General features: G+C 36.8%; 1 protein-coding gene and 1 long non-coding RNA gene across 2 annotated transcripts in view; both read left to right on the top strand.

The window, feature by feature from the left end:
• RGS22 (regulator of G protein signaling 22) overlaps positions 1–14862 on the top strand; it is a 160534-nt gene extending 145672 nt beyond the window's left edge. Inside the window, exons 25-28 of the mRNA XM_085020961.1 lie at positions 10669–10767; positions 13288–13381; positions 13499–13579; positions 14663–14862. Coding sequence (XP_084877087.1) covers positions 10669–10767; positions 13288–13381; positions 13499–13579; positions 14663–14673 — 285 coding nt within the window. The 3' untranslated portion in view covers positions 14674–14862. The remainder of the gene's footprint in view (positions 1–10668; positions 10768–13287; positions 13382–13498; positions 13580–14662) is intronic.
• Positions 14863–15031: 169 nt separating this feature from the next.
• On the top strand, positions 15032–19624 carry LOC146403765 (uncharacterized). Its single transcript, XR_014843568.1, has 2 exons — positions 15032–15540; positions 16169–19624. It is a non-coding gene; the product is annotated as an uncharacterized LOC146403765 (long non-coding RNA).
• Positions 19625–27061: the final 7437 nt, after the last annotated feature.

The raw sequence follows: 27061 nt of genomic DNA on the forward strand, positions 1-27061 counted from the left end.
AACCACCCTACTCCCTCCTGCTCTGCCTTGGCAACCACAAGTCTATTCTCCAAGTCCATGATTTTTTTCTGTGGAAAGGTTCATTTGTGCCTTATGTTAAATTCCAGATATAAGTGATATGATATTTGTCTTTCTCTTTCTGACTTACTTCACTCAATATGAGCTTCTCTAGTTCCATCCATGTTGCTGCAAATGGCATTATTGTGTTCTTTTTTATGGCTGAGTAGTATTCCATTGTGTATATATACCACATCTTCCTAATCCAGTCGTCTGTTGATGGACATTTGTGTTGTTTCCATGTCTTGGCTATTGTGAATAGAGCTGCAATGAACATGCGGGTGCATGTGTCTTTTTTAGGAAAGTTTTGTCTGGGTATATGCCCAAGAATGGGGTTGCTGGGTCATATGATAGTTCTATATTTGGTTTTCTGAGGCATCTCCACATTGTTCTCCATAGTGGTTGTACCAGCTTACATTCCCACCAACAGTGCAGGAAGGTTCCCTTTTCTTCAGTTCCGCTCCAGCTCTTGTTATTTGTGGACTTGTTAATGATGGCCATTCTGACTGGTGTGAGGTGGTATCTCATGGTAGTTTTGATTTGCATTTCTCTAATAATCGGTGATGTTGACATGCTCAATTATTAATCATTGTTTACCAAATAAATTCAAGGATAAATGAATGTATGAATGAATGAATAAATGAATGAAAAATATTATGTACTGGGGCAGCATTTTCAGTTATTAAAATTACAGAATGATACATTGACTGTGAAATTTATGAATATAAGTCATAAATTGTCTAGCCTGCCTATTGGTCTGTTAGTTTGTCCATTCGTCCATCTGTTTATCTGTCTAGCTCTGATTATCTATTTTCTTTGAGTTGAAAAGGGGTTAAAAAGTGAAGTATTTCATCCTGATAAGTTTATCCCTGTTCTATTTTTCTAAAGAAATGTATGGCATTAAAAGATACAAAGGTATATAACACTCATATTTGCACAGGTCAGCATAAACACTATTAACATTTTCCTTATTTGCTTCTCATTTTTCCTTAAGAATTGAAATATCATAGAAGAATAAACTCTCTTAACTCTAGTCCTGAGTTCAATTACCCTTCTCATCCCTAAGAGTAACCATTAAGTTGGGATATGTTCTCCCAGTTCTTTTTAAAGATGGTGTTTTACCTGGGTATAAGGATTCATAACAATACAGAGGACTATTTTGTATGTATTTTAACTTAAATGGTACCATATTTTATTAGTCTGTTCAGGCTATCATAGCAAAAGATCACAGGCTGCATGGCTTAAGCAGAAATGTATTTTTTATATTTCTGGAGATAAGAAGTCCCAGATCAAGGTGCCAGCTGATAGGATTCTTGGCTTCCTGGCTTGTAGATGGCCACATTCTTGTCATGTCTTCAAAGTTGGGGACAGGCAGAGATCTCTCTCTTTCTCTTCCTCTTCTTATAAAGCCACAGTTCCTTTGGATTAGGATGCCACCCTTATGACCTCATTTAACCTTAAATACCTCTTAAAGACCTATCTCGTGATACAGTCATAGTGGGAGTTAGATTTTAACATGAATTTGGGAGAGACACAATTCATTTTTTAGTACATGTTATATTGTCTGCATCTTGCTTTTTGAATTCAATGTCATCTTTTAATTTACCCATCTGCTGTCCTTAGATCTCATTTATTCAGTTTAATTGCTGCGTTTCCATCCTATGAACAAATATACTATTTTTGTTTAACTATTTCTTTATTGTTGGATTTTTTTTTTCAATTTTCACCATTGCAAATAGCACCGTAGACAACATACCTGTAAATGTCTCCATAGGCACGTGTACAACGATGTTTTGAAGTGGCTGGGTAACAGAGTCTGTGCATGTGTCTGTCTATTTTCCTACCAGTAGTATATGAGAATACTGCTTCTCTCCATTTGGTGTGTTCAGGCTTTGAAATTTGTGCCAGGCTATTGATGACACATGGTATGTCACCATGCTAACACATTTATTTACATTCATTTATTTACCTAATTATTAATAAGGTAGAACAAATTTTCACATGTTAACTGTTTGAATATTTTGATCAGTTTGAGAATTGATGTCATAACAATATTGTGTCTTCTAACTCATCAACAGTTTATTTGGTTCTTTCATTTCTCTCCTCAATAATTTGTTATTTTTAATGATGAATCTTGAATATATTTTGTGACATTTATTTCAAAGTATTTCATATTCAAAATGATACTATTTCTGTATTTAAAAGTTTTACATCCCAAAGGATATTTTAGAAAAAAAATTTTTTGAAATAATTAACACTCACTGGAAGTTGCAGAGATAATAGAGAAGTCCCATGTACCCTTCATACAGTTTCTGCCATGACTATCTCTTGCATTAACTGTATTACAATAGTAAAATCAGGAAACTGACATTGATACAAGGTGAGTGTAGAGTTCTCTGCCATTTTGTCACATGTATAGCTTCAAGTAACCAACGCTATATTCAAGATACACCACAAAGATCTCCCTTGTGACTGCAAGTTATACCCACCCAGTTATCTCTAATGTCTGGCAGCCATGAATCTGTTCCCCATTTATATTAAGCTTGTCATTTTGAGAATGTTATATAAATGGAATCTAATATGTGACTTTTTGAGATTGACATTTTTCACTCAGCAAAAGAAAGACCTTAACATCTATCCACATTGTTTTATTCACCCTCTTTATTGCTAAGAAGCTCTCTGTGGTACTCGTGCCACACTTTAGCCATTCACTCTTTGAAGGACATTTGAATTCCTGTTGGGGGCTATTATATCAAAATGTTAACATCGTCATTTTTGCCTTCTCCTCCTCCTTATTTTTCTTTTATTTGAGTACTCTTACTTAATAACAGGTTTCTTGAGATTTCATCACATACCTTAAAATTCATACTTTTTTAAAATTTTATTTTATTTTTGTCTTTTTAGGGCTGTACCCTTGGCACATGGAAGTTCCCAGGCTAGGGCTTTAATCAGAGCTGTAGCCTCCAGCCTACACCACAGCCAGGGCAATGTCAGATCCGAGCTCACGGCAATGTGGGATCCTTAACCCACTGAGCATGGCCAGGGATTGAATCTGCATCCTCATGGGTACTAGTTAGGTTCGTTACCACTGAGCCATGACAGGAACTCCAAATTCACACTTTTAAAGTGTACAGCTTTTCAGTTTTAGTATATTCACAGAGTTATGCAACCATCCCTGCTACTTAATTTTTTTTTTTTTTTTTTTGTCTTTTTGCTATTTCTTGGGCCGCTCCCATGGCATATGGAGGTTCCCAGGCTAGGGGTCCAATCGGAGCTGTAGCTGCCGGCCTACACCAGAGCCACAGCAACGCGGGATCCGAGCCGCCTCTGCAACCTACCCCACAGCTCACGGCAACACCGGATCATTAACCCACTGAGCAAGGCCAGGGACCGAACCCGCAACCTCACGGTTCCCAGTCGGATTCGTTAACCACTGCGCCACGACGGGAACTCCTGCTACTTAATTTTAGATCATTTACATCACTCAGAAGAGAAACTCTTTACCCATTAGTAGTCACTCCCTTTTTTCTTTCTCCCTCCCAGCCCCGGGAAACCACTAATAAACTTTCTGTATCCGGACGTTTCCTGCAAATATTTCAACACATGACCTTCTATGACTGGCTTCTTCCACTTAGCATAATAGTTTCAAGGTTCATCTGTGTTGTAGCATGTATCAGTACTTCATTCTTTTTATGGCCAACTAATATTTCAGTATATGACTATACTGTTTTACTTATCCATTCATCGGTTAATGTACATTTGGGTTGTTTCTACTTTGAGGCTATTATTAATAATGCTGCTATGAACATTCTTGTACAACTTTGTATGTAGACATATGTTTTCATTTTCCTTGGGACCTAGAAGTTGAACTGTTGGATCCTTTTGGTGAACTGCCAAGCTTCAGCTATAGAACCAGCTTGCTCGCTTTTAATGTTTGCGTATATCTTTGTTCATTCCTTTACTACCTGTATCATTATATTTGAATTAGGTTTTCTATAAATAGCATATAGTTGAGTCATTGTGGGTTTTTTTTTTTAATCTACTCTACCAATCTCTGTCTTTTAATTGGTGTATATGGTCTGTGTCTCTTTAATTATTGCTATGTTAGTTCCTAAGTCTGCCATTTTATTTTTTGTTTTGTTTGTTCCCTCTGTTTCTTTTTTCTATTTCATTTGTCTTGCATTCCTGTGGATTACTTGAACATTTCTTAGAATTTCATTTTGGTGTATCTCTGTTTAGATGTTTCCGTGGTTGCTTTAGAAATCACATTATACATGCATAACTTATCACAGCCTATTGGTGTTGACATTTTACCAGTTTGAGTCTAGAAACCACCTCCCTTTAAGTTCCTTTCCCCTCACCTGTTTATAATTATCTTAAATATTTATCAACATGTATTGAGAACCAGATCAGACAATTTTAAAATTTTTTCTTCAGCCATCAAACATAAATTAGGAAACTCGAGGTGAAAAGTCTAATGTATTTACACGTACTTTTATTCTTTCCATTTTTCTCCCTTTCTGATGTTCCAAGATTTATTGTTTTATTCTTTCTTCTCCCTGTAAGTAAAGTATTGTTTCTCACTGCTTTTAAGATTTTTTTCTTTGTCTTTAGTTTTCAGATTTTGGTTTTGACGTGTCTTCTGTGGATTTCTTCAGGTTGATTCTGTTTGATGATTGCTCAGATTCTTGAGTATGTAGTAGGTTTATATCTTTTGCCAAGTTTAAAAGAATGGAATTTATAATCATATGTGTCTGTCTGAGTGTGTGCACACACAGACATGTATATGTATGTATATATACACTTTCTTTCTGATCCATATTTATGATCCCTTGGGCACCTTATGTAGCTTCATTTCTAAAAGATGTTTGTTTTTTTAAATCTTTTTTAAGTAAGCTGTCATATTTATTTTCCTTTTTATTTATTTATTTTTTTTGATCTGTTTCTATCCTGAATTTCTGCATTTATGATTGAGAGTACTATTTCATATATGAAAATGTTCATATAGGAATATTTTATTCATTTTGGGCTCCTATGTTAGAGTTTTCCTCTGATTCATGATTGGATTTCTTAGAAGGTACTGTCCTCACCTAAGATATTGGAGTTCTCTGGAGTTTCTGTTTTGTAATGGTTTAATGTAGATATTTCCTGCCATTTTCTGCTCATTTTGAAATGTCTTATATTTTCCTCAACCACTAATAGTAGAGAGCAGTCAGAACTCTTATACACTGTGGATAGGTATGTGTATAGATAGTCACTTTGGAAAACAATTTGACTTTTATCTAGTAAGTTAACAGATGAGCTTAGCCTTCAACCTTTCAAATCTACTTATATGTACATATTTCCTAGAGTAATTCATGGACACATTTTTCAGGAGACGTGTACATGGTTTACAGCAACCATGTTTTCAAGAGCAAAAAATAAGAAGCTATCCAAATTATTAACAGGACATTGGAAAAACGAGTTCCCTCATAGCTTCATAGTTTAAGGAGCTGGCATTGACTCTGGTTACAGCTGTGACTCTGGTTACAGCTGTGGCATGCATTTGATCCCTGGCCAGGGAAATTCCACATGCCATGGGCAGGATCAAAAAATTCAAATTCATGTAGTAGAATACTGTGCTGTCATGAAAAGCAAATAAACTATAACCAAACTAATAAACATAGATGTATATCCACAGTATAATGTTAAGAGGAAAAGCTGCAAAAGAATAGAACCAGTCAGTTCTAATTATAAAAGTTAAATTTTATACAAAACTTATTAGTACAAATATGGTAAACTATAAATCAGCAAAAAGAAAGATAAATACACAAAGTTCAGTATAGTAGTTACCTTGGGTGGAGTGGGGATCAGTGAAAGTGATTGGGGAGTGACACAAAGGGGAACAAAGGGACTGGTGATATTGCATTTCTTAAGCCTTAGTGGTATTGTTATTATTTATATCTTATGTGAATGTTATTAATATTTTATAAATACTTAATATCTAATAACTTTTTAATATGAATGATGCTACCCCCAAATTATCAGATATTTAGAAACTTTTCTTTGGTTGATGTTTTCTGTCATCTGGAGGTTGAGAGTATTTCCAAAATAGGGTAGGAATCTGGGAAAACATAGGAGTGAGGAGATAGGAAGAGGGGTCTGCAAAATCTTCATTCTCCTGAATCAGTTCTTCACAATGTGGCTTCCCATATTTTTGTTGATATAATATGAGTTCTCTAGCCAGGAGGCAAATATATACTCATATATGTAATTAAAATTCATTTAAGTTTAATATAATTGTTTTTAGATTATTCATTTTAAAATTTTCTGCAGTTATTTCCCTTCCAGTGGTTGAGATGATAAATTATCAACTAATGCAAAAGTTGATGTTCCTCTCAAACCAATTATGCATCTGTCTCAATCTCTGTAATCTGATAAGAAACAGAGTTCACTAAATAAAAATCTTCCCATTTACCTTCTCAGTCCCTTGAGACAAGTCCACGTCCAGTTGAGCTATAGGAGTGTGACCCTAAGATGGTAGACTCGGGAAGGAACGATATTTGAAGGATCGATTAGGGAGAAGAAAATAGGATGTTGTCTAACTTGTGTATGCTTGGAGCTCTTTTCTTTCTTTCTTTTTTCTTCTTCCATTGTTTATTCGTCATGTGTCTTTTACTTTCAATGTTGAAACAATTTTACAAAGTCATTTTTAACATTGTCTAGCTTAGGTTTTAACCAATTTTTACATTTATTACTCTCTGTTCAAAGTAGGACTTTCTTGGAGTTCACATCATGGAGCAGTGGAAATGAATCTGACTAGGAACCATGAGGTTGCAGGTTCGATCCTTGGCCTCGCTCAATGGGTTACGGATCCAGCGTTGTCATAAGCTGTGGTGTAGGCTGCAGACGCATCTTGGCTGCAGACTGTAGCATAGGCTGGCAGCTCAGCTGTGGCTCCGATTAAACCCCTAGCCTGGGAACGTCCACATGCGACAAGTACGGCCCTAAAAAAAACAAAAAACAAACAAACAAAAAAATAGGACTTTCTTTTTTTTTTTAATTGTTTTTAGCTTTAAAAATATATTAAAGTATAGTTAATTTACGATGTTGTGTTAATTTCCACTTTACAGCAAAATGACTCAGTTATCCATATAGACACATTCTTTTTTCATATTCTCTTCCATATAGATACATTCTTTTTTCATATTCTCTATACTGAATATAGGTGCTATACAGTAGGACCTTGTTCTTTATTAGAGCTCTTTGCTCATTCCACCTCTGACATGTGAATAACTTCACCAATCGGATGAGTCTCACATGAATCTGCTGCATTTTCTATTAATGTGGCCTAAATTATCCCTCAAAAGAGCTTCCCATCTTAATCCTTTTCTTCCTTTTCACCAGACTTTTATTGATTATCTACTTCAGAGGTTTATTGGTCATCTATTCATAGTGATCCCTACTACATATGCTAGGGATATGAATATAATTTACACTAGTATAAGGGTAGATAGATACACACATAGACTTAATTGAAAATAATACAAGCAAAAAACTGAAATCATAGAAAAGGAGCAATCAGTTATTTGTGGGGGAAAGGTATAAAGTATTCAAAGAGAAGGTAAATTTGAGTCTTAAGAAGTAGGGTTTTAGTAAATCATTCTAAATATCTATTTATTGAAGAATAAGGATAAGAAGATATGGAGAAGATCTCTTAATATATCCTAAACTCTTAGGAAGAACTTCACAGGTTTCTAAGTGTCACTTTGGGTAGTATGGTAAATATATTGTCTGAAACAATGTATTTGTTGGAACATATGGTGTGGTAAGAGTAGCGAAAATCTTAAATTAGTCTGTCTCCAGAAAATCCAGGATGTTTGCTTATATTGTCCATGTTATACTTTGGTTATGGAAATGAAAATATCCTGAAGTGAATTTCTTATCTGTCCATATCTATCAACTGATAATTGCTAACAGATTTAGGTATAAATATTGACAGTCATTTTGCAGGGTGTGTAATCCTAAAGAAAAGGGAAATTTTACTTTTGAATATTCTTATTATATACAGCAAACATATTGGTACCATTTATTATTTTGTCATAAGGAACTGCAAATTTTGCAACATGTGTTAGATTTTCACACAGAAAATATAAGGTGGGGAAGACCAATAAACTAGATGTTTGTTCCATAATTGTATTGTTAATGAAAGCATATGAGGGTATGTTGGAAAAAGTGAATATAGGAAACCTAAGACTTTTTTTGTAACATAAAAATGTATCCTCTGAAAAAAATCTGTTACTGTGAAAAACATCGAATTTCCCTAGGTAACCATAGGAATGACTCTTAACCCTCTTAACCCCAACTTCAACATCAGCTAATGATGATAATATTAATCTCACATGATTTGAGAGGGATTAATTGAAAAGGTATGAATAAAAGACCATGTAAGGTATTCCATTATATGGCTGTAAGGTATTATTTGATCTGAGAGTGTATGGTGTAGAAGATAAGAGTACAGTTTCTAAAGTCAGACTGCCTAGTTTCAAATCCAGGCTTACCACTGATCACTGAAGGAAAACCACTTCACTTCCCCAAACCTCATTTTTTCAGTAAAATTAAAAGACTAATAGAACTTACATCGAGTAGAATTATATATAACATGTGAAACATAGACATGTCATAAAATGAATGTGATTATCTTATTACTCTTGTAGCAGAAATTGTTCTAACAAAAATACTAATATCAATTATATCCATCTATTATGCTTCTAAAGGAATCAAATGAAACTAGGTAATCTGAAGAAAATGATGATTGGAGAAAAAAGTCTTATAAAAAATTGTGTATAGTTTAATATCAGATACTTTCAATGAACAGTGGCAAATTCATTAACAAAGGGTTATAGTGATTTAACTAAATAAAAATTTTAGATTTTAAATGGCAAAAAATAAAGTTAAGAAACAAATTGGGAAGTCACAAAACACATGTTATCAATTATAAAAATAAATCATAAAGATACTTAAAAAATAGAGCAAAGAACTTTAACAGGCAATTCACAAAAGAAATACAAATGGTTAAAAGCATTAACAGATGTTCAACCTCACTGGTAACCGAAGACGTGCAGATTAGCAAGAAAACACCCAGTGCTGGTTAAGGGTATGAGAAATAGGGCTACAAATTCATGCATCATTGGAGAAAGTGTAAAATGGTACTTTGTTTCTGAAAGACAGTTTGACAACTTATGTAGTCAAAAATATTCATTCTTTTTAATCCAGCAAATATACTTCTAGAAATTTATTCTAAAGGAGAGAATCAAAAGTACACAAAGATGTATATATGCCTCATTGTTTATTGTAGTAAAAATTTTTGATGAACTAAATTTCTTTTTTTTTTTTTTTTTTTTTTGCCTTTTCTAGAGGCACTTTTGCGGCATATGGAGGTTCCCAGGCTAGGGGTCGAATCGGAGCTGTAGCCGCCAGCCTACATCACAGCCACCGCAACGCCAGATCCAAGCCCCATCTGTGACCTACACCACAGCTCATGGCAACACCGGATCCCTAACCCACTGAGCGAGGCCAGGGATCAAACCCGCAACCTCATGGTTCCTAGTCGGATCCGTTAACCACTGAGCCATGAGAGGAACTCCTGAACTAAATTTCTAATAGCAGGTATTAGTTAAATTATTTACAGTACATTACTAGAATATTGTTCACCCATTGAAATGAAAATATTTACTCTTTTGTGATTCAACAAATATTTGAGTGTATAATTCAGCCATTGAAAATGATGAAATTTATTAATTTCATCATCCAACAAATATTTGAGTATATACTGTGTGTTCTACAGTAGGTATATTTGGTGAATGATACAGAGACCCTGCCCTTACATTCCTATTCTATATTTATTCACAGAGAAATATTTTCATGATATTTTGCATGAAAAAGCAGATTCTGAAAGAGCCTATATAATGTGATTAAATTTTATGAAATTTATGTAATAAAATAAAAATATTAAAATTATAGACCATGTCTAGGAGTTCCTGTTGTGGCACAGTGGAAATGAATTGGACTAGAAACCATGAGGTTGCAGGTTCAATCCCTGGCCTTGCTCAGTGGGTTAAGGATATGGCATTTCTGTGATCTGTAGTGTAGGTTTGCAGACGTGGCTCAGATCTAGTGTGGCTGTAGCTGTGGCCAGCAGCTGTAGCTCCAATTCGACCCCTAGCCTGGGAACCTCCATGTGCCGCAGGTGCAGCCCTAAAAAGCAAAAAAAAAAAAAAAAAAAAAAAAAAAAAAATTATAGACCGTATCTAAGCATTTCTCTAGTGAGAAGTTTGGAATAGATGCTCATGAAAAGGTAGTGGTATTTCTTGAAAGCTAGAATTTGGGGGTCATTTTTACATTCTACTTCATAATTTCTCTCATTTTTTAAAAATATATTTATATTAGTATGAAAGAAAATTATAAAGGTGATAACGGTAGATTATGTCATATTCGTGACATTGACTGGTGAAACCTCACATGTGGTTCTCAGCACAGAATGTTTTTACATATGAGGTTATGTCTGGTGAACTATAAGTTTACATTAATATAGCATTACTTCTTTTTTGGAATAATTGAATGTATTTACAGGATGGAATCAAACAATATCCAAGTATTTCAGGATCTACTAACAAAACGGCTACTTTAGCCAGTGACCCAAGTTTAGGCCTGCAAGCCTATGGCCGACAGGTAAGGTGTCACAGGTATCACCTCCTCTGTAGAGCCCTGGATAGCAGGATGCAACAACTCAGTCATTTTATAGTAGGAGAGGTATGCTTGTTTGAAATTGAGGCTGAAATTATAATACTAGGAGAGATTGGAAGGTACCTTCCTTGAGCCTTCAGAGAACAGTAAAATTTCAACTGATCCTGGACAGTATCATCAAGAAAAATAATTTCTTGATCCATATGAAGAAGATTTAGTGGCAGCAGTTTAAATGACCATCTTATTGGAAAAGAAATAATGAAGATTTAGAGCAAGATAGACTCTGTGTGTGTGTGTGTGTGTGTGTGTACATATGTAGGTATTGACATATTTTGGGATCAAGAGAAAAAAGAAGAGTATCAAATGCTAGCTTCACTTATGTAATACTTTGAAATAGTCATAAAATTGGCCAGTTCATGACCATCAATTAATACATATACAATACCTATGTTTATATCTGCATTTATAACTTGTACATTAATATCACTTCCTTGAAAAATTTCACAAGTTTATGTCCATTAATGATGTGTATTGAAAATGTTTGTATCTTAGGATAATACTAGCTTAAGAAATAATCTTTTTGATAGTTGAGAATGCCATATGTGTTCAGCCACCCAGCAAGAATAACTGATAGACTGTGAAGCTATTATTGAGAGAAGAGAAATGTCCAATTTTGTGGACTCAAACATTGTAAAATATATTCTAAAAGTGTATTATACCTAATAATGCCATTTGGAAGGACAATTATTAGCAAATGACTAACATTAAGTTTCAGAAACACCATGTAAAAATAAAGGGGAGAGATGAAGCATTAGGGATACTAGGCTTCTAATTTCTACTCTGTAATTTATAAATAATTATTACCTTGAAGTCTGAAAAAAATCACTTATTCTTCTTTGAGCCTGTTTCCTTATCCGATCAAAAGAGAAAGACGGAGGGAGTTATTGTCATAGCTCAGTGGTAACAAATCTGACTAGTATCCATGAGGATGCAGGTTTGATTCCTGGCCTCATTCAGTGGGTTAAGGATCTGGCATTGCCGTGAGCTGTGGTGTATGTTATAGACTCACATTGCTGTGGCTGTGGTGTAGCTGGTGTCCAGCTCCAGTTGGACCCCTAGCCTGCGTAGCTTCTATATGCTGCAGGTGCAGCCCAAAAGAAAAAATAGTAACAGTATGGAGATTCCTCAAAAATTAAAAATATTACTACCAAATGATCCAGCAGTTCCACTCTGGGATATTTATACAAAGAAAACAAAAGCACTAATTAGAAAAGAAATATGCACCATTATTTCACTGCAATATTATTTATACTAGCCAAAATATGGAAGCAACCTCAGTGACAGTATAGATGAACAGATAAAGAAGAAATGGTGTGTGTGTGTGTATGCATATGTACACAACTGAATATTACTCATCCAGAAAAAAGAATGAAATATTGCCATTTGTAACAACATGAATGGACCTAGACAATATTATGCTAAGTGAAATAAGTAAAAGACAAATACCACATGATTTCACTTATATGTGGCATCTGAAAAACCAAACAAATTGAACAAACACAAACAGAGTCATCGATAGAGAGAACAAATAGGTGGTTGCCAGTGGGGAGGATTTGTGTGGGAGGAAAGAATTAGGTGAGAGAGAATAAGAGATACAAACTTTGAGTTACAAAATAATGAGTCACAGGTATGAAATGTACAGGGTGGGGAATGTAATCAATGACTATGTAACATAACTAACCTGTCATGGTGAGCATTTTGAAACATACAGAAATATCACATCATTACATACAAGGAACTATCATAGTGTTGTAAACCAATTATACTTCAAAAACAAACAGACTCATGGAAGAAGAGATCAGATCTGTGGCTACAAATTCATTCTAATTTGTGAATTAGATGAAGGTAGTCAAAAGGAGAAATTTCCAGTTGTGTGATAAATAAGTACCAGGCATGTAATATACAACATGAAAAAAATAATTAACACTGCTGCATGGTATAAATAAAAGTCATTAGGAGTAAATCCTAAGAGTTCTCATCATAAGCAAAAAAAAAAATTTCTATTTTTTTAATGTTGTATTTATATAAGCTGGTAGATATTCACTAAATGTATTGGGATGGTCATTTCATGATGTAAGTTAAACATTATGTTGTGTGTGTTTAACTTAGTGCTATATATCAATTATTATCTCAATAAAAGTAGGAGAAACATTAGATTAAATTAAATTTTTAAAAATTTTAGTCAACGCTATAGAAAAGTATCTTACTTCATCATAAATCTGCGTAAAGGTAGATCAATAACAATTTGTGGTACCCAGTTAAAAGGTTAAAGAGGTAAGTTCTGTTTGTGAAAATTCATGTAATTGTACACTTATGTGTGTTTCTTTATATGTGTTATGCCACAATAAAAGTTTTCATTGAAGGGGCTGGTATCAGCTATTTTACCTTCGGTTTATTTCCTGGGGCAGATATTTCCAAAATTAACTTTGAAAATTGTTTTTCTAGCCAACCTGGTGCTACTCCAAGTACATAGAAGCCTTAGAACAGGAAAGGATTCTTCTTAAAATTCAAGAAGAACTAGAAAGAAAGTTGTTCGCAGGTAATTTTTGCTTTGGGCTTACAGAGTTGCTTTGGTATTGTTGACGACAGATGAATCTTAGAGGACTTTGCCGATGACTGCTTCACAGTTTTGCTTATTTCTCTTATTTTCATGCAGCCACACCATCTTTTACAAATTTCAAGCCTACTGCTTCCACTGTGTCTTTGAAAAAGACGTTATCGTCCCACAACATCCAGAGTGAGTTTCAAGTGACAGTCTCTCTTCCTTTCTTTCTTTCTTCTTTAGTTAGAGCTCTGCCTCTCACCTGGCCATCTGGAATAGAGAGGTTGGGAAGGAGTGAGGACTGGAGAATTTCAGAGAGAAAGAGTGAGTGAGTGTGTGTGTGTGTGGCTCTGTTTTTCCTCCTGTAATGCCAAAGACGAATACCCAACACTTCATCCCATTTCCAGAGTGACTGCCCTTGTGTGAGTATACACCCTGCTCCCGATGCGTGCAAGATAGATCATAGACCGAATTGATCAGTCCCATCAGCCTCCCTTCGGCTCACATGCTAATGCATGTGTACACTTGCAGCCACCCCCACCCCCCGCCCGCCACATATATATATACTTACACTCCCTACTAACAAATTGATGTTTAAGAGCACCTTGTCTTCCTTCTAAACGGCACAGTCTCTTGAGTAGGAAGGTCCCTGGGGAAGGATCATTTATTGCTTCTGTTTACTCCTTATCTAGGCTCTTCCGCAAGAACATATGTGGAAGCATGAGCTCAGTTTCCCAAGGTGAATTTTCCCAAGTTCCACTTTCCCAAGACGGGAATATAGGAAGGAACTGAAAATAAGATTGAAAATCAAGCTGAGGTCCTTCTCTCATACAGATACTGATGTGATTTTTTACAGTTTTGATTAGATACTCATGTTAGAGTTTAACAATGCCCTTGCAAAGTAAGATAGTGGTATAATGTAATGTCTGTGTAACCCATGGATCTACTTCTTAACCTGGTAAAAGTCCCCTTTTCTCTTTATCTTGCAGCTTAGATTGTTGTTCCCCAAAACCCTTAGTTTTTTGGTTCTTGGGAGGGTTTGATGAGCTGACTTTTATGTTCATAGCCTGCTCATCTTTTTTCTCTTCCAGTTCCCCCACCCCTTAGACCAACCTCACAGCACACATTTAGGGTGTGCTGACACATTTGTTAACTTTTTTGGTCCTTATTATAATTTGTATTATAATTCAATAAATTTTGTTGTTTCAGATTTAAATTTTCTCTAGCTGCTTATGTTTCAATCAATCATTTCTTCTCTCTCTTTTTTTTTTTTTGCAGGAATTCTTTAAACCAAATTTAATTAACATGGAAGCTCAAGTGACTTTTTGATGGTCTGCTTTAAAGGAAGCCTTATCACCTAGATAAAGTTTGGCTTGTTTTACTTAGTTTAAAAATTACAGCTATTCTATACATATGACGTACAAAACTATAAAATTTTTAAACACTTACTTAGAATAAAATGACTACTGTCTAGGTTAGAAGAATCAAAATGTTTTTCTTATCACAAACCTTAAGGAACTATCATGTTTTGCTGCTCAAGTAGTCTTTCAAGAGACATTCCCCGAGTTCCCATTGTGGCCCAGGGAACTCAACTAATATCCATGAGGATGGGGGTTTGATCCCTGGCCTCGCTTGCTGGGTTAAGGATCTGGCATTGCCATGAGCTGTGTTGTAGGTCACAGATGCCACTTGGATCCCACATTGCTGTGGCTGTGTGTAGGCTGGCAGCTGCAGCTCTGATTCAACCTCTAGCCTGGGAACATCCATGTGCCAGAGTTGTGGCCCTAAAAAGCAAAAAAAAAAAAAAAAAAAAAAAAAAAAGAGAGAGAGAGAGAGAAAGAGATTCCTTGAGCATTAAATTCACTATACAAATGACCCTTGCATGACACAGGTTTGAACTGCACAGGTCCACTTACATGCAGGTATTTTTCAGTAGTCAATATTACAGTACTACATGATCTGTGGTTGGTTGAATCCACAGATGCAGAACTACACATGCAAAGGAACCATAGATGCTGGGGGCCTACTATAAATCATATGCAGATTTTCAACTTTGCAGAGGATTCAGTGCCCCAAACTCTGTGTTGTTCAAGGGTCAAATGTATTTGATTAGCAGATATATTCAACATGTGGTTACAAGACTCATATTCCTAGCAGTAAACTGACTGGAGCATAAAGGGAAGAGCCTACCCCGTCTTATCTGTATGGATAAGGAAACTCAAGTTTCGAGTTGGGGAACTCTACAGAAACCATAAAGGAGTTGCCATCGTGGCTCAGCAGAAACGAATCTGACTAGTATCCATGAGGACATGGCTTCCATCCCTGGTCTTGCTCAGTGGGTTAAGGATCTGGCGTTGCCGAGAGCTGTGTTGTGGGTCTCCAACATGGCTCGGATCTGGTATTGCTGTGGCTGTGGTATAGGCCAGCAGCTGCAACTCCAACCCCTAGCCTGGGAACCTTCATATGCCTAGGGCACGGCCCTAAAAAGACAAAAAGACAAAAAAAAAAAAAAAAAGGAGGAGGAAAGAAATCATAAAGCAGTGGTTCTCAAACTTTAGTTTACTCCTATAGTTCTTGAATATTCTGTTCTGTCTTTGTCATTATTATTATTATTATTTTTTTTGTCTTTGTATTTCAGTTTGAGAATTTTCTATTGAGCTCACTTCACACTAGCTGATTCTTTCCTCGGCTGAGTGTAGTCTCTTTTGTTTTTCTTTTGTTTTTTGTTTTTTTGTCTTTTTGCTATTTCTTTGGGCCTCACCCCCGGCATATGGAGGTTCCCAGGCTAGGGGTCGAATCGGAGCTGTAGCCACTGGCCTACACCAGAGCCACAGCAACGCGGGATCCGAGCCGCCTCTGCAACCTACACCACAGCTCACGGCAACGCCGGATCGTTAACCCACTGAGCAAGGGCAGGGACCGAACCCGCAACCTCATGGTTCCTAGTCGGATTCGTTAACCACTGCGCCACGACGGGAACTCCTGAGTGTAGTCTCTTAATAAGCCCAGCTAAGACAGTCTTCATTTCAGTTTCAGTGCTTTCAATTACTAGCATTTCCTTTTTTTTTTTTTCCTTAGACTTTCCATCTCTCTGCTTACATTTACTCATGTGTGCTTGCGTGTTGTATACTTTTTTTAATTAGATCTCTTAGCATATTAATCAGTCACTTAAAATTTCTGGTCTGCTAATCTCAGCCATATCTGATTCTGATGCTTGCTTTTTTTGTCCCTTTAGACAAAAAACTAAAGGGGTTTTTTTGACCTTTTAGCATCTTTGTAATATTCGTCGAGAGTAAGATATGACGCATCAGGTAAAAGGAACTGAGCCTTTAGTGTGTGATTTTATGTTTATCTGGCTAGTAGGTAGGCTGTATTTAATGTTGACTCTAGCTGTGGTGTGAGAGGCTGAAATTTCCTCTATGTCCTTGTTTTTATCTCTTCTGTTGTTTTTGGGTTTTCCTACAGATTCCTGAGGCTTGCAATTCTTTTATCTGTAGTCCCTGTCATTATACAGGAGCATTATTGATATGGTGATAGAATGTGGGAGGAGGAAAAGTGTTTTAGAGTCCCTTGATTATATCTCAGTCCTTTAGTCAGCCTGGCTTGGGTATTTCCCTTCCCCTGCATTGCTCTTTGGTAAAACCACAGTCTCTTAGGCTGTGGCAGAATAGTTTTCTTTTTTTTTTCTTTCTTTTTTTTCTTTTTTTTTTTTTTGTCTTTTTAGGGCTGCATTAGCAGCATATGGAAGTTCCCAGCCTAGGGATTGAATCAGAGCTTCAGCTGCCGGCCTACACCAGAGCCACAGCAACGCCAGGTCCGAGCCATGTCTGCAACCTACACTGCAGCTCCTGGCAAAGCTGTATCCTTAACCCACTGAGAGAGAGGCCAGGGATCAAAGCCGAGTCCTCATGGATACTCGTCAGGTTCGTTACCTCTGAGCCACAAGGGGAACTCCAGAATAGTTTCCCTTGAGGGCAGGCTTTGTTAGGAAGAACAGAGAACTCGGGGTGTATTCCAGAAGGGTTGTGCTATCCTTCCCTCAGCCAGAAGCAGGAGGGGATTTTCCGCTGATCTTTATACCGAGAACCCAAAAGTCAAATTCAAGAATGTGGCAGGTGAGGGAGGGGAGGCTCAGGGCCGTCTTAGACTTTTTAACTCTCAAGCTAGTCTACCAGAAGCCTTGAGCAATTCATTAATTACAATTTAAAGTATTCCTGCTGAAATTCGATCTAGCGGATGGCTTCTGCTCCTGGTAAGCTTAAAATTACCAGTTTTAGGAGCAGCACTTTGCCCTGTTAACTGCAATTCTTTGCAGGATATAGGAGGAGTCATTGATTTTCACTTTGTTCAGCTTTTTTCTTAGTGCGAGGATGGTAGTGATGACATGTTGGATAGGGACCCTGAGGTTTGTCACCAATATTTTTTTTCATTATTTTTATAATGATTTTTATTTTTTCTATTATAGCTGATTGACAGTGTTCTGTCAGTTTTCTACTGTACGGCAAGGTGACTCAGTCCCACATACATGTCTACATTCTTTTTTCTCACATTGTCATGCTTCTCCATCACAAGTGACCAGACATAGTTCCCAGCGCTATACCGCAGGATGACGCCAATATTTTAAAATATTCTGAAGTCAATTTTATTCTTAAAATTAAGGAAAATTAATTTATTAAGGCTTTTATTGTGCTATGTATGTATATATATTCTTGACTAAAGTCTGATTGGGAAATACTCATTTTAAGCATCAAATTGTTTTAGTTGATTTAAAACAATTTTATAGTATAAATTTTTATACTATAAAATTTTTATAGTATAAATATTCTCATGTTCATTTTTGGCCTATCCTCAGAGTATCACACAGCATGAGTTTTTGCCACTAGAGGCAATTTCCTTATATTAGCGCTCAAGAAGGATCTTCTGACTGGTTCTACTGATTCTTCTTAACGGATCTTCAATGCGTCTTCCACTTTCCCTCCCTTCTGCCACTGGAGGACTGCCTTATTTCAGATTCTTGCCACCTTGGATCTGCGTTTTAACTAGTATCTCTAAAATAGAAATGCTTTATTTCACATGGCATACACGTAAGGCCCTCCTGTCTTCTGATGCAAACATTCATCCAGCCCAGGCACTTGGCCCTCTCGGAGGCCACCTCTGATATTCTTCTCTTACCCTGGATTTCTTGAACAGCTACATTAAGTATCACTCCCTCTTTCCAGTCCTACCACCATAGGGTATTCCCTACTCTGTAACAGCACTTGTCCCATTGATTGTAATGTGCTGTGTCATTTCCCAGTTAAAGCTGAGATTTGAATGCCAGCATCTTATGTAGAGCATCTAGAAAATAGATATTCATTAAATATTTGCTGAAAAAAATGAAGGAACCATCTCCATTGTCAAATCTCCAGAAGGTAAAAATCACTGTTTATCTAAGAAAGTCAATATAATGCTAGTCACAAAAATGTCCCATTAGTATTTTTGTAATTTTCAATGCACAGTGATGTGGCTATTTGATACAAAGTATATTAACTTTATTTTAGCTACATTATTTTTCATATTTATGAAAATAGACTTATGTGTCATCCTGTCTTTCAGAGAAGAAATTAACACATATTAAATCAGATTCAATCACTTAAATCACTTTAGACCTGGATTTCTCAGCCTTGGCACTAATGACATTTTTAGCCAGCTAATTCTTTGTGGTGAAGGGCTGTCCTATGCAGTGTAGAAGGTTTAACAAGATCCCTGGCTTCTACCCAACTGTGTGCTGGTAGCACATCCCCAGCTGTGCCAATCCAAAATATCTCCAGACATTGCCAGATCATCCCTAACTGAGAATTATTACTTTAGACTTTGGGATTTTTATGTTTTACTTTTTGAAATCTCCAATTACGGTGGAATCTTCAAGTTCTAGTGCCTAGCAAATAATTTTTTAAAGTATCACATCTGCTTGCGCCATAACACTACCAACAGTACCTTCTAGCTGATGACAACTTGTTTGTTTTGGCGATTTTTAGTGATTATCTGTATTACATCCACTTGGATAATTTCTCCTTTTATATCATCCTTGGAAGTAGAATGTCTCAAGGAGATGTTCAGCCCATGTCTTTTGAATTAATAAAATGTAAAATAAATTCCTTACTTAGATTTAATGTAACATATACTGTATTTTGGGTAATCTTAAAAGTGCCCTTGAAGCTGTCTTGGATTTGTACAAATAAATAAATTCTAACTGTGTTATATGGTTGCATCGGATGTGCGTCTTCATGTTATGAGTTCTCTATAAAAGACAACGTACTTTGGGAAGTCTGAGGTTTTAAAAACACACAAAGTACTCTGTATACTATGTCAACGTACATCCTTCAAAACGTGGGAAAATTGAGCTTATCCTTTGTTTACATTATCGTTCAGGGTGAATAACTATTTTGAAATAAATGTAATAGTGAAGCAGTCCAAAAGGAATTTGGCCAGTTGGGTCAGATTCGGTGTGTTTAAAACTAAATTTATTTTTAGTTTTAAAGGCATAACTTAATTCATGTTATATTCCTTAATGTGTTTATCATTAAATTACTTTATAGTACATAATCTGTGAATTTTTTTCTTTTCCTCCTTTTTTTTTTTTTTTGCTTTTTAGGACCACACCCATGGTATATGGAGGTTCCCAGGCTAGGGGTCATATCAGAGCTACAGCTGCCGGCCTACACCACAGCCACAGCAATGCCAGATCCCTGACCCACTGAGCGAGGCCAGGGATCAAACCCGCAACCTCATGGTTCCTAGTTGGATTCGTTTCTGCTGCACCACGATGGGAACTCCTGTGAATTGTTTCCCTTAATTGACATTCTCTTTAAAATTACAGTAACCTTTCTACTTTTAAAAAACGTCTCAGTTGGAGTTCCTGCTGTGGTGCAACAGGATCAACAGCGTCTCTGCCGTGCCAGGATGCAGGTTTGATCCCCGGCCCAGCACAGCGGGTTAAAGGATCCACTGTTGCTGCAGCTATGTTGTAGGTCACAACTGTGGCTCAGATATGATCCCCTGCCTGGGAATTCCATGTGCCATAGGTGGCCAAGAAAAAAGAAAAAAAAAAAAAAAATTCATTTTTTATGTATCTAAAGATTCAGTAGAATTTGGTTCTGATGCTGAATATGTTACTGTCTTTCAGACTTGCAGCCATTTGTTTTAACTTTTTGTATCTGTTTACTTATATATAAGAAACAAAGGGTCCTTTTTAGCGCTAATATTGTGTGATTCTATGAGTTTATAATATTAGAGCTTTTTAATTTATAACTACATAGAGTTTTGGTGTATTCCTCAATGAGCAAGCATGTCTATATTTAAAATAAGAGCCTTATGGGAGTTCCTGCCGTGGTGTAGCAGAAACGAATCCGACTAGGAACCATGAGGTTGCGGGTTCGATCCCCGGTTAAGGATCCAGTGTTGCTGTGAGCTGTGGTGTAAGTGGCTGTGGTGTAGGCCGGCAGCTGTAGCTCTTGATTAGACCCCTAGCCTGGGAACCTCCATAAGCAGCAGGTGTGGCCCCAAAAAGACAAAAGACAAAATAAATAAATAAATAAGAGCCTAAGGGGGAAGGTTCAAGATGGCAGTTTAGGAAGACCATAAACACACCTCCTCAACCAGAGACAACAAATCTTCAACTACATGTGAAATAATTCCTTCAGAAAGGAACCTGAAAACTAGATGAATAGAGCTTCCACAACAAAGAGTTAAAGAATAGCAGCAAGACTGGTAGGAGAGGTGGAAAATAGCCACTTGCCAAGGAAGAACCTACACACCAGGTGCAACTGTCCACAATTGAGAGGGATCACAAAAGTACAGATCCCTCGTTTTCTTTTTTTTTAATTTTTTCTAATTAAAATACAGTTGATTTACAGTGTTTCTTCAATCTCTGTTGTATAGCAAAGTTACCCAATCACACACAGTTCCCTCTGCTGTACTGTGGGCCCCATGCCCATCCATTCCAAGTATAAGAGTTTGCATCCAAAAACCCTGAACTGCCCATCCATCCACTCCCTTCCCGCTCCCCCCTGGGAACCCCAGGTCTGCTGTCTTTGGCCATGATCTGTTTCTGTTTTGCATATAGGATCATCCGTGCTATATTTTAAATTCTACAAATAAGTGATATCGTTATGGTATTTGTCTTTTTCTCTCTAGCTTCCCTTAGTATGAGACTCTCTAGTTCCATCCATGTTGCTGGAAATGGCATTAGTTTGTCTTTTCTATGGCTGAGTAGTATTTCCATTGTGTCTATGGATCCATTCATCTGTTGATGGACATTTAGGTTGTTTCCATGTCTTGGCTATTGTGAATAGCACTGTGATGAACATAGGGATGCGTGTATCTTTTTCAATGAATATTTTGTCCGGATATATGCCTTGGAGTGGGATTGCAGGATTGTATGGTAATTCTATATTTAGTTTTCTGAGGTACCTCCATGCTGTTTTCCATACTGGTTTTACCAATTTACATTCCAACCAACAGCGCAGGAGGGTGCCCTTTTCTCCATACCCTCTTCAGCATTTGTTATTTGTTGACTTGTTAATGATGGCCCTTCTGACTGGTGTGAGGTGGTATCTCATGGTAGTTTTGATTTGCATTTCGCTAATAATTAGTGATACTGAGCATTTTTCTCCTTAGTCTTGTAGGCTGTTTTCTACTGTCTGAGTGCAATAGTGTTATCATTGCATCACTCTGCATGTGCATGTGGCATACCCTATCCCTATGCGATCGTAGTTCTTAGTTGGGACTCTATGTACTTGTGCTGTATGCATCTTTGCCCTTGACATCTTTGCCACATGTATTTTTTGCCACAAGCATTTTCAGCACATAACTAATTGTGCTTAAGGCAATTTTGCCATAAGAGATAAAATAACTGGTTGACAGTTTGGTGTGGTAGTTGCTTTCATTTCTTCATTGATACGTACTCCCATTTTTATATTACATAAATCTTAGCTCTGGTAATCATCTGTATAGATTAACTTGATAGAAAATGTGGTGATAAAACCTCCTGAAAGCGAGATATGACAGCATAAAGACAGATGGCATCTGTACTAGAAAATGATTTGAAGGCCTAGAGGTGAACCCACATTTCCCATAGAACTTTGGAAGGTCTATGAACAGATGTGTGGTGATATACCAAGAACAAATAACAGTGTAGAAGGCTTTCACCACACAATACAAAACTCAGTTACATATATGCATCCTAGAATTTGAAAACTGATACCTCTCTTAATGAAGGAAGAAATTTTCTTAATGAAAAAGAGAAAGTGCAACCCAAAGAGGAGACAAATCAACAACCAAACAAATGTATGATACTATGAGTGAAAGGCTTGAAAGACAAGTGTTTAGGTACAACTCACAAAATAAGTTATCTGAGCCATATTGCCATGAATCTATATACATTTTAAAGGTATTCAAATATTTTACATTTTGCAATAATCTTGTTATTCATTTCTCATGTCCTTTTTAATGCTTCTCTTTTATTTTTCATTATTTTGTCTTTCACAGAAAAATTGCCCAGTTAGTTATGCAGTGAAAATTCTTTTTTTTTTTTTTATCTTTTTTTTTTGCCTTTTCTAGGGCCGCTTCCCAGGGCATATGGAGGTTCCCAGGCTAGGGATCGAATCGGAGCTGTAGCCACCAGCCTACGCCAGAGCCACAGCAACGAGGGATCCGAGCCATGTCTGCAACCTACACCACAGCTCACGGCAACGCCGGATCCTTAACCCACTGAGCAAGGCCAGGGATCAAACCCACAACCTCATGGTTCGTAGTCAGATTCATTAACCACTACACCACGACAGGAATTCCTGCAGTGAAAATTCTTGAGGCAAAGATGACCACGGCAAAAATGCTTGTGTTCAAAACACTGAACACAGTTGGGAGCTCTTATTCCTTAAATATTCACATGTAGATTCTCTAAATAAATAGAAACTTGCCTATTCAGTTCCCATCATAAGCATGATAAGATTATGTGTAGTATTTTAATCAAAACTATTTTATCTGCAGTTCACTGCATGGTTTAGTGGTAAAGAACCCGACTAGGATCCATGAGGATGGGAGTTCGATCCCTGGCCTTGCGCAGTGGGTAAAGGATCTGGGATCGATGTGAGCTGTGGTGTAGGTTGCAGATGCCGCTCGGATCTGGTGTTGCTGTGGCTATGGTGTAGGCTGGAAGCTGGAGCTCCAATTTGACCTCTGCTAACTTCCTTATGCTGTGGGTGCGGCCCTTAAAAAAACAAAAACAAAACAAAACAAAAAACTCTTCGTTTTAAGTTAGAGTAACATTTTGTATTAAATTTTCCTTTTATCATCAAAAGAAGAAAATAAATTTCTTTCAGAGAATAACTTGGCCCATATGAAAAATACTTTATTATATAGTGATAACACTTATTTCATCTGAGGATTTTAAATGGATTGTGACAAAAAAAAAATCGGTGTCCGTTTTTTCATTTTGTGTAGTATTCATTTTTGAAGACTTGTCAGCAGACAAGCATGCACTTAATCCAATTATGATTCTCATTGAAGGTTTTTTTTTTTTTTTTTTGGTCCACGAAGACTGTTAACAGACATGGTCCTTTTATGCCATATGTGTTTGACGTTGCCATCTTGCCAGAAATATAATTTTTGCAAATCAAGAGAATTATCTCTTCTCAGAAAAAAATATTCTTGCACACAGAAAAACAATCATCTCATTAACCAGAATGTGAAATGAGACAAATGACAGGACAGGCAGGGAACAACACATTGTCATACAGGAAGAATGTGCTAGCGTGCAAGAGCTTGTGCATTACTGTTGTTAAAACAAATAATGTGCTAGATCAACAAAATGTAATCTACTTTGTAAGACTTTCTATCAGCCTGTGTTGGGAGGGGGGGGTGCATGTGTTTGGAGGATGGCTACTCTTGCTGGTAAGTATTCCTTATTATATTTCAGCCTAAGGAGGATGACGGTTTTAATTCAGAGGTAATTCAGCAAAGACCACTGTGTAATCCTTATAGCCATCAACAAACTGATTCATGTGCAGTTGGTCCAAAGTTACAAAAGCTGTTTCTGAGTTCTTGTTTGTACCCACCATCTTAAGATTACATCAGAATTCAAGCATGCTGGACTTGAACTGACTTCAAAGACTAAACTTAGACTTCTAGCTAGTTGAGCTTTTTTCTTTTATTGGTTCATGTTTTCCATTTGGCTTCCATATCCTGTTTTAGCTTGATGCCCCTTCTAGAATTTCATTTACAAATCTTACAGCCTTGGTTGGTGAAACACACTAATTAATGTTGTGGTAGAGGCTGAGGATTTTAGCAATCTCATGCCTCCTGCTTGGAAAAATATCTGCTGTTTTTCCACCCCATGTCTAGCACCATACTGAACATGGCAAAATGGAACTCTAAATGTATTTAATCAAAATGCATTTAAGGAGCACTGTTTATACTATCTGCTGCCAATACTATTAATCATGAAGCTCAAACCTTTCAATGCAACAGAAATATGAGATCTACTTTTTCCTAATTAGATTTTTTTCAAGAAAATACAATAAAGTAAAAACAGGTTATTTTATGATTTTTTTTAAAGTCCCAAGTCATGCTTAACAGCATTCCAGCTTTATAAAATGGACAATTTCATGTGCTTTGTAATCTCTTACGAATGCAATAATCAATACCAATTTAAGGGACAACTTTCAGTTCCATAGGTCCTCAACCTGCCTGGGAATCCTATACAGGTAACCAAGCTCAGATTTGCAGGTTCATGCTTGAAGAAGCTTTTCTGTGACCAACTTCTTAAAAATTTGGTGACTGCCGTGATATACCCATCATATTTTAGTTGGAAAAAAACTTACAGACACTTATGTTACTTTGCCTACTATGCTTTTTAGCAGATGGAGAATGTGCCATATATATTTGATTGAGTCTTATTAGGAACACCTCATCGGCATGATGTCTTAAAACAGTGCTGATGCGTGTGAATGCAGTGTTTTTTGAGCAGCATGTAGGGACTAGGCTTTTAGTAGGATTAAAACCTTTGAAGAGGAGTTCCTGTCGTGGTTCAGTGGAAACAAATCTGACTAGCATCCATGAAGACACAGGTTCAATCCCTCGCCTCGCTCAGTGAGTTAAGGAGCTGGTGTTGCAGTGAACTGTGGTATAGGTCACAGACCCGGCTCGGATCTGGTGTTGGATCTGATTGGACCCCGAGCCTGGGAACCTCTATAAAGCCAAAAAAATAAAAATAAAGAAACTTTGAAAAAAATAATTGGGTGGTTTTACAACCACCATATTTTGTAGCTCCTGAGGATATAGTTAAATTTTCAATTCTTGTGACACTAAGGGGAAAAAAATGAAAAAAAAAAAAAAAACTTTGACTCTTGGATTTCTCCAACCCTAGCTAACTGATAAAGAGAAAAAACAAGCTACTCTTGAAACTCCAAATTTAGTGGGCCTAGAACATAACACACTTGTTTAGTGGGCTGACTTGGCGGCATTAGTTGACCATCTGTAAACCAAAGGAGATGGAAAGGATACATTGTGAATCTGTGCTGTGGATATAGCAACTACCCTGCCAAGTTCAAAGCTCTGTTGGCCAGGTTACCTTATCCAAATCCTCCTGTATTTGAAAGCTTTATGCTTCCCTTGAGACATTTTGATGAATGTGATTCCACCATGCTTCCAAGAACTTGGGGATTCAGGATTAACTAATGAAAAGATAATTTACAATACATTTACCTTGAACTCTGATTGGCCATGTTTGTGTTAACATAGCCCCCGTGTTCTGTTTAAAGTGTGAGTGTGCAAACACAAAGGAATGACACGTTGGTTCCAAAACAACAGTTTAAAAATGTATGAGGAAAAAGCCTGTATGTGGTTTGCTTAAGACTGTTTTCCTCATAATTTAAAAATATCTTTTCCAAGATGGCATGCTCTGATTTTTCTAACATTTAATTGAAAGTTTCTTTTGAAATACAGAGAAATCTAGTTCAGAACTTCCTTGACTGCTACTTTTGAAATATCTGTCCCAATTCTCAGTATGCCATTTATACAATACTTATATTTTACTAAAGAAGGTGAAAGTTCCCACATGTTAAAACATATTGTTCTTTTTTTTTGTCTTTTGAGGGCCGCACCCCGCAGCATATGGAGGTTCCCAGGTTAGGGATCGAATCGGAGCTACAGCTGCCAGCCTACACCACAGCCACAGCCACACAGGATCCAAGCTGCAGCTATAGCCTACACCTCAGGCCGAAGTAACGCCGGATCCTTAACGCACTGAGCGAAGCCAGGGATCGAACTCTTGTCCTCATGGATACTAGTCAGGTTCGTTAACCATTGAGCCATGACGGAAACTCCATCTTGTTCACATTCTTGTACAAAGTTAATGACAAAGTTGTGGTCAGTACTGGTAACATCTGAATTTTCTTACTATAGGGATAATGATATTGATCATGATGATGATTGATAACATTTATTAAATGGTTATTAATGACCAGCTTGTTCTACATTCTTTAGAAGAACCAGAAACAACAGTAAAAATTTATTTTACAGATGGGACACAAAGAGATAAACTTATCCGTGATTACACTAACAGCTTATATCATTAAACCACGATGACTCCGGCATGAACTCCCTTTCGAGTAACTCAAAATTTGTATCATTATGACA

The sequence above is a fragment of the Sus scrofa genome, chromosome 4 (assembly GCF_054392235.1).
Source record: "Sus scrofa isolate SSC_HxYL_T2T_F1_AM1 chromosome 4, Sscrofa_HxYL_maternal_Yorkshire_Landrace_v2.0, whole genome shotgun sequence".
NCBI lineage: Eukaryota > Metazoa > Chordata > Mammalia > Artiodactyla > Suidae > Sus > Sus scrofa.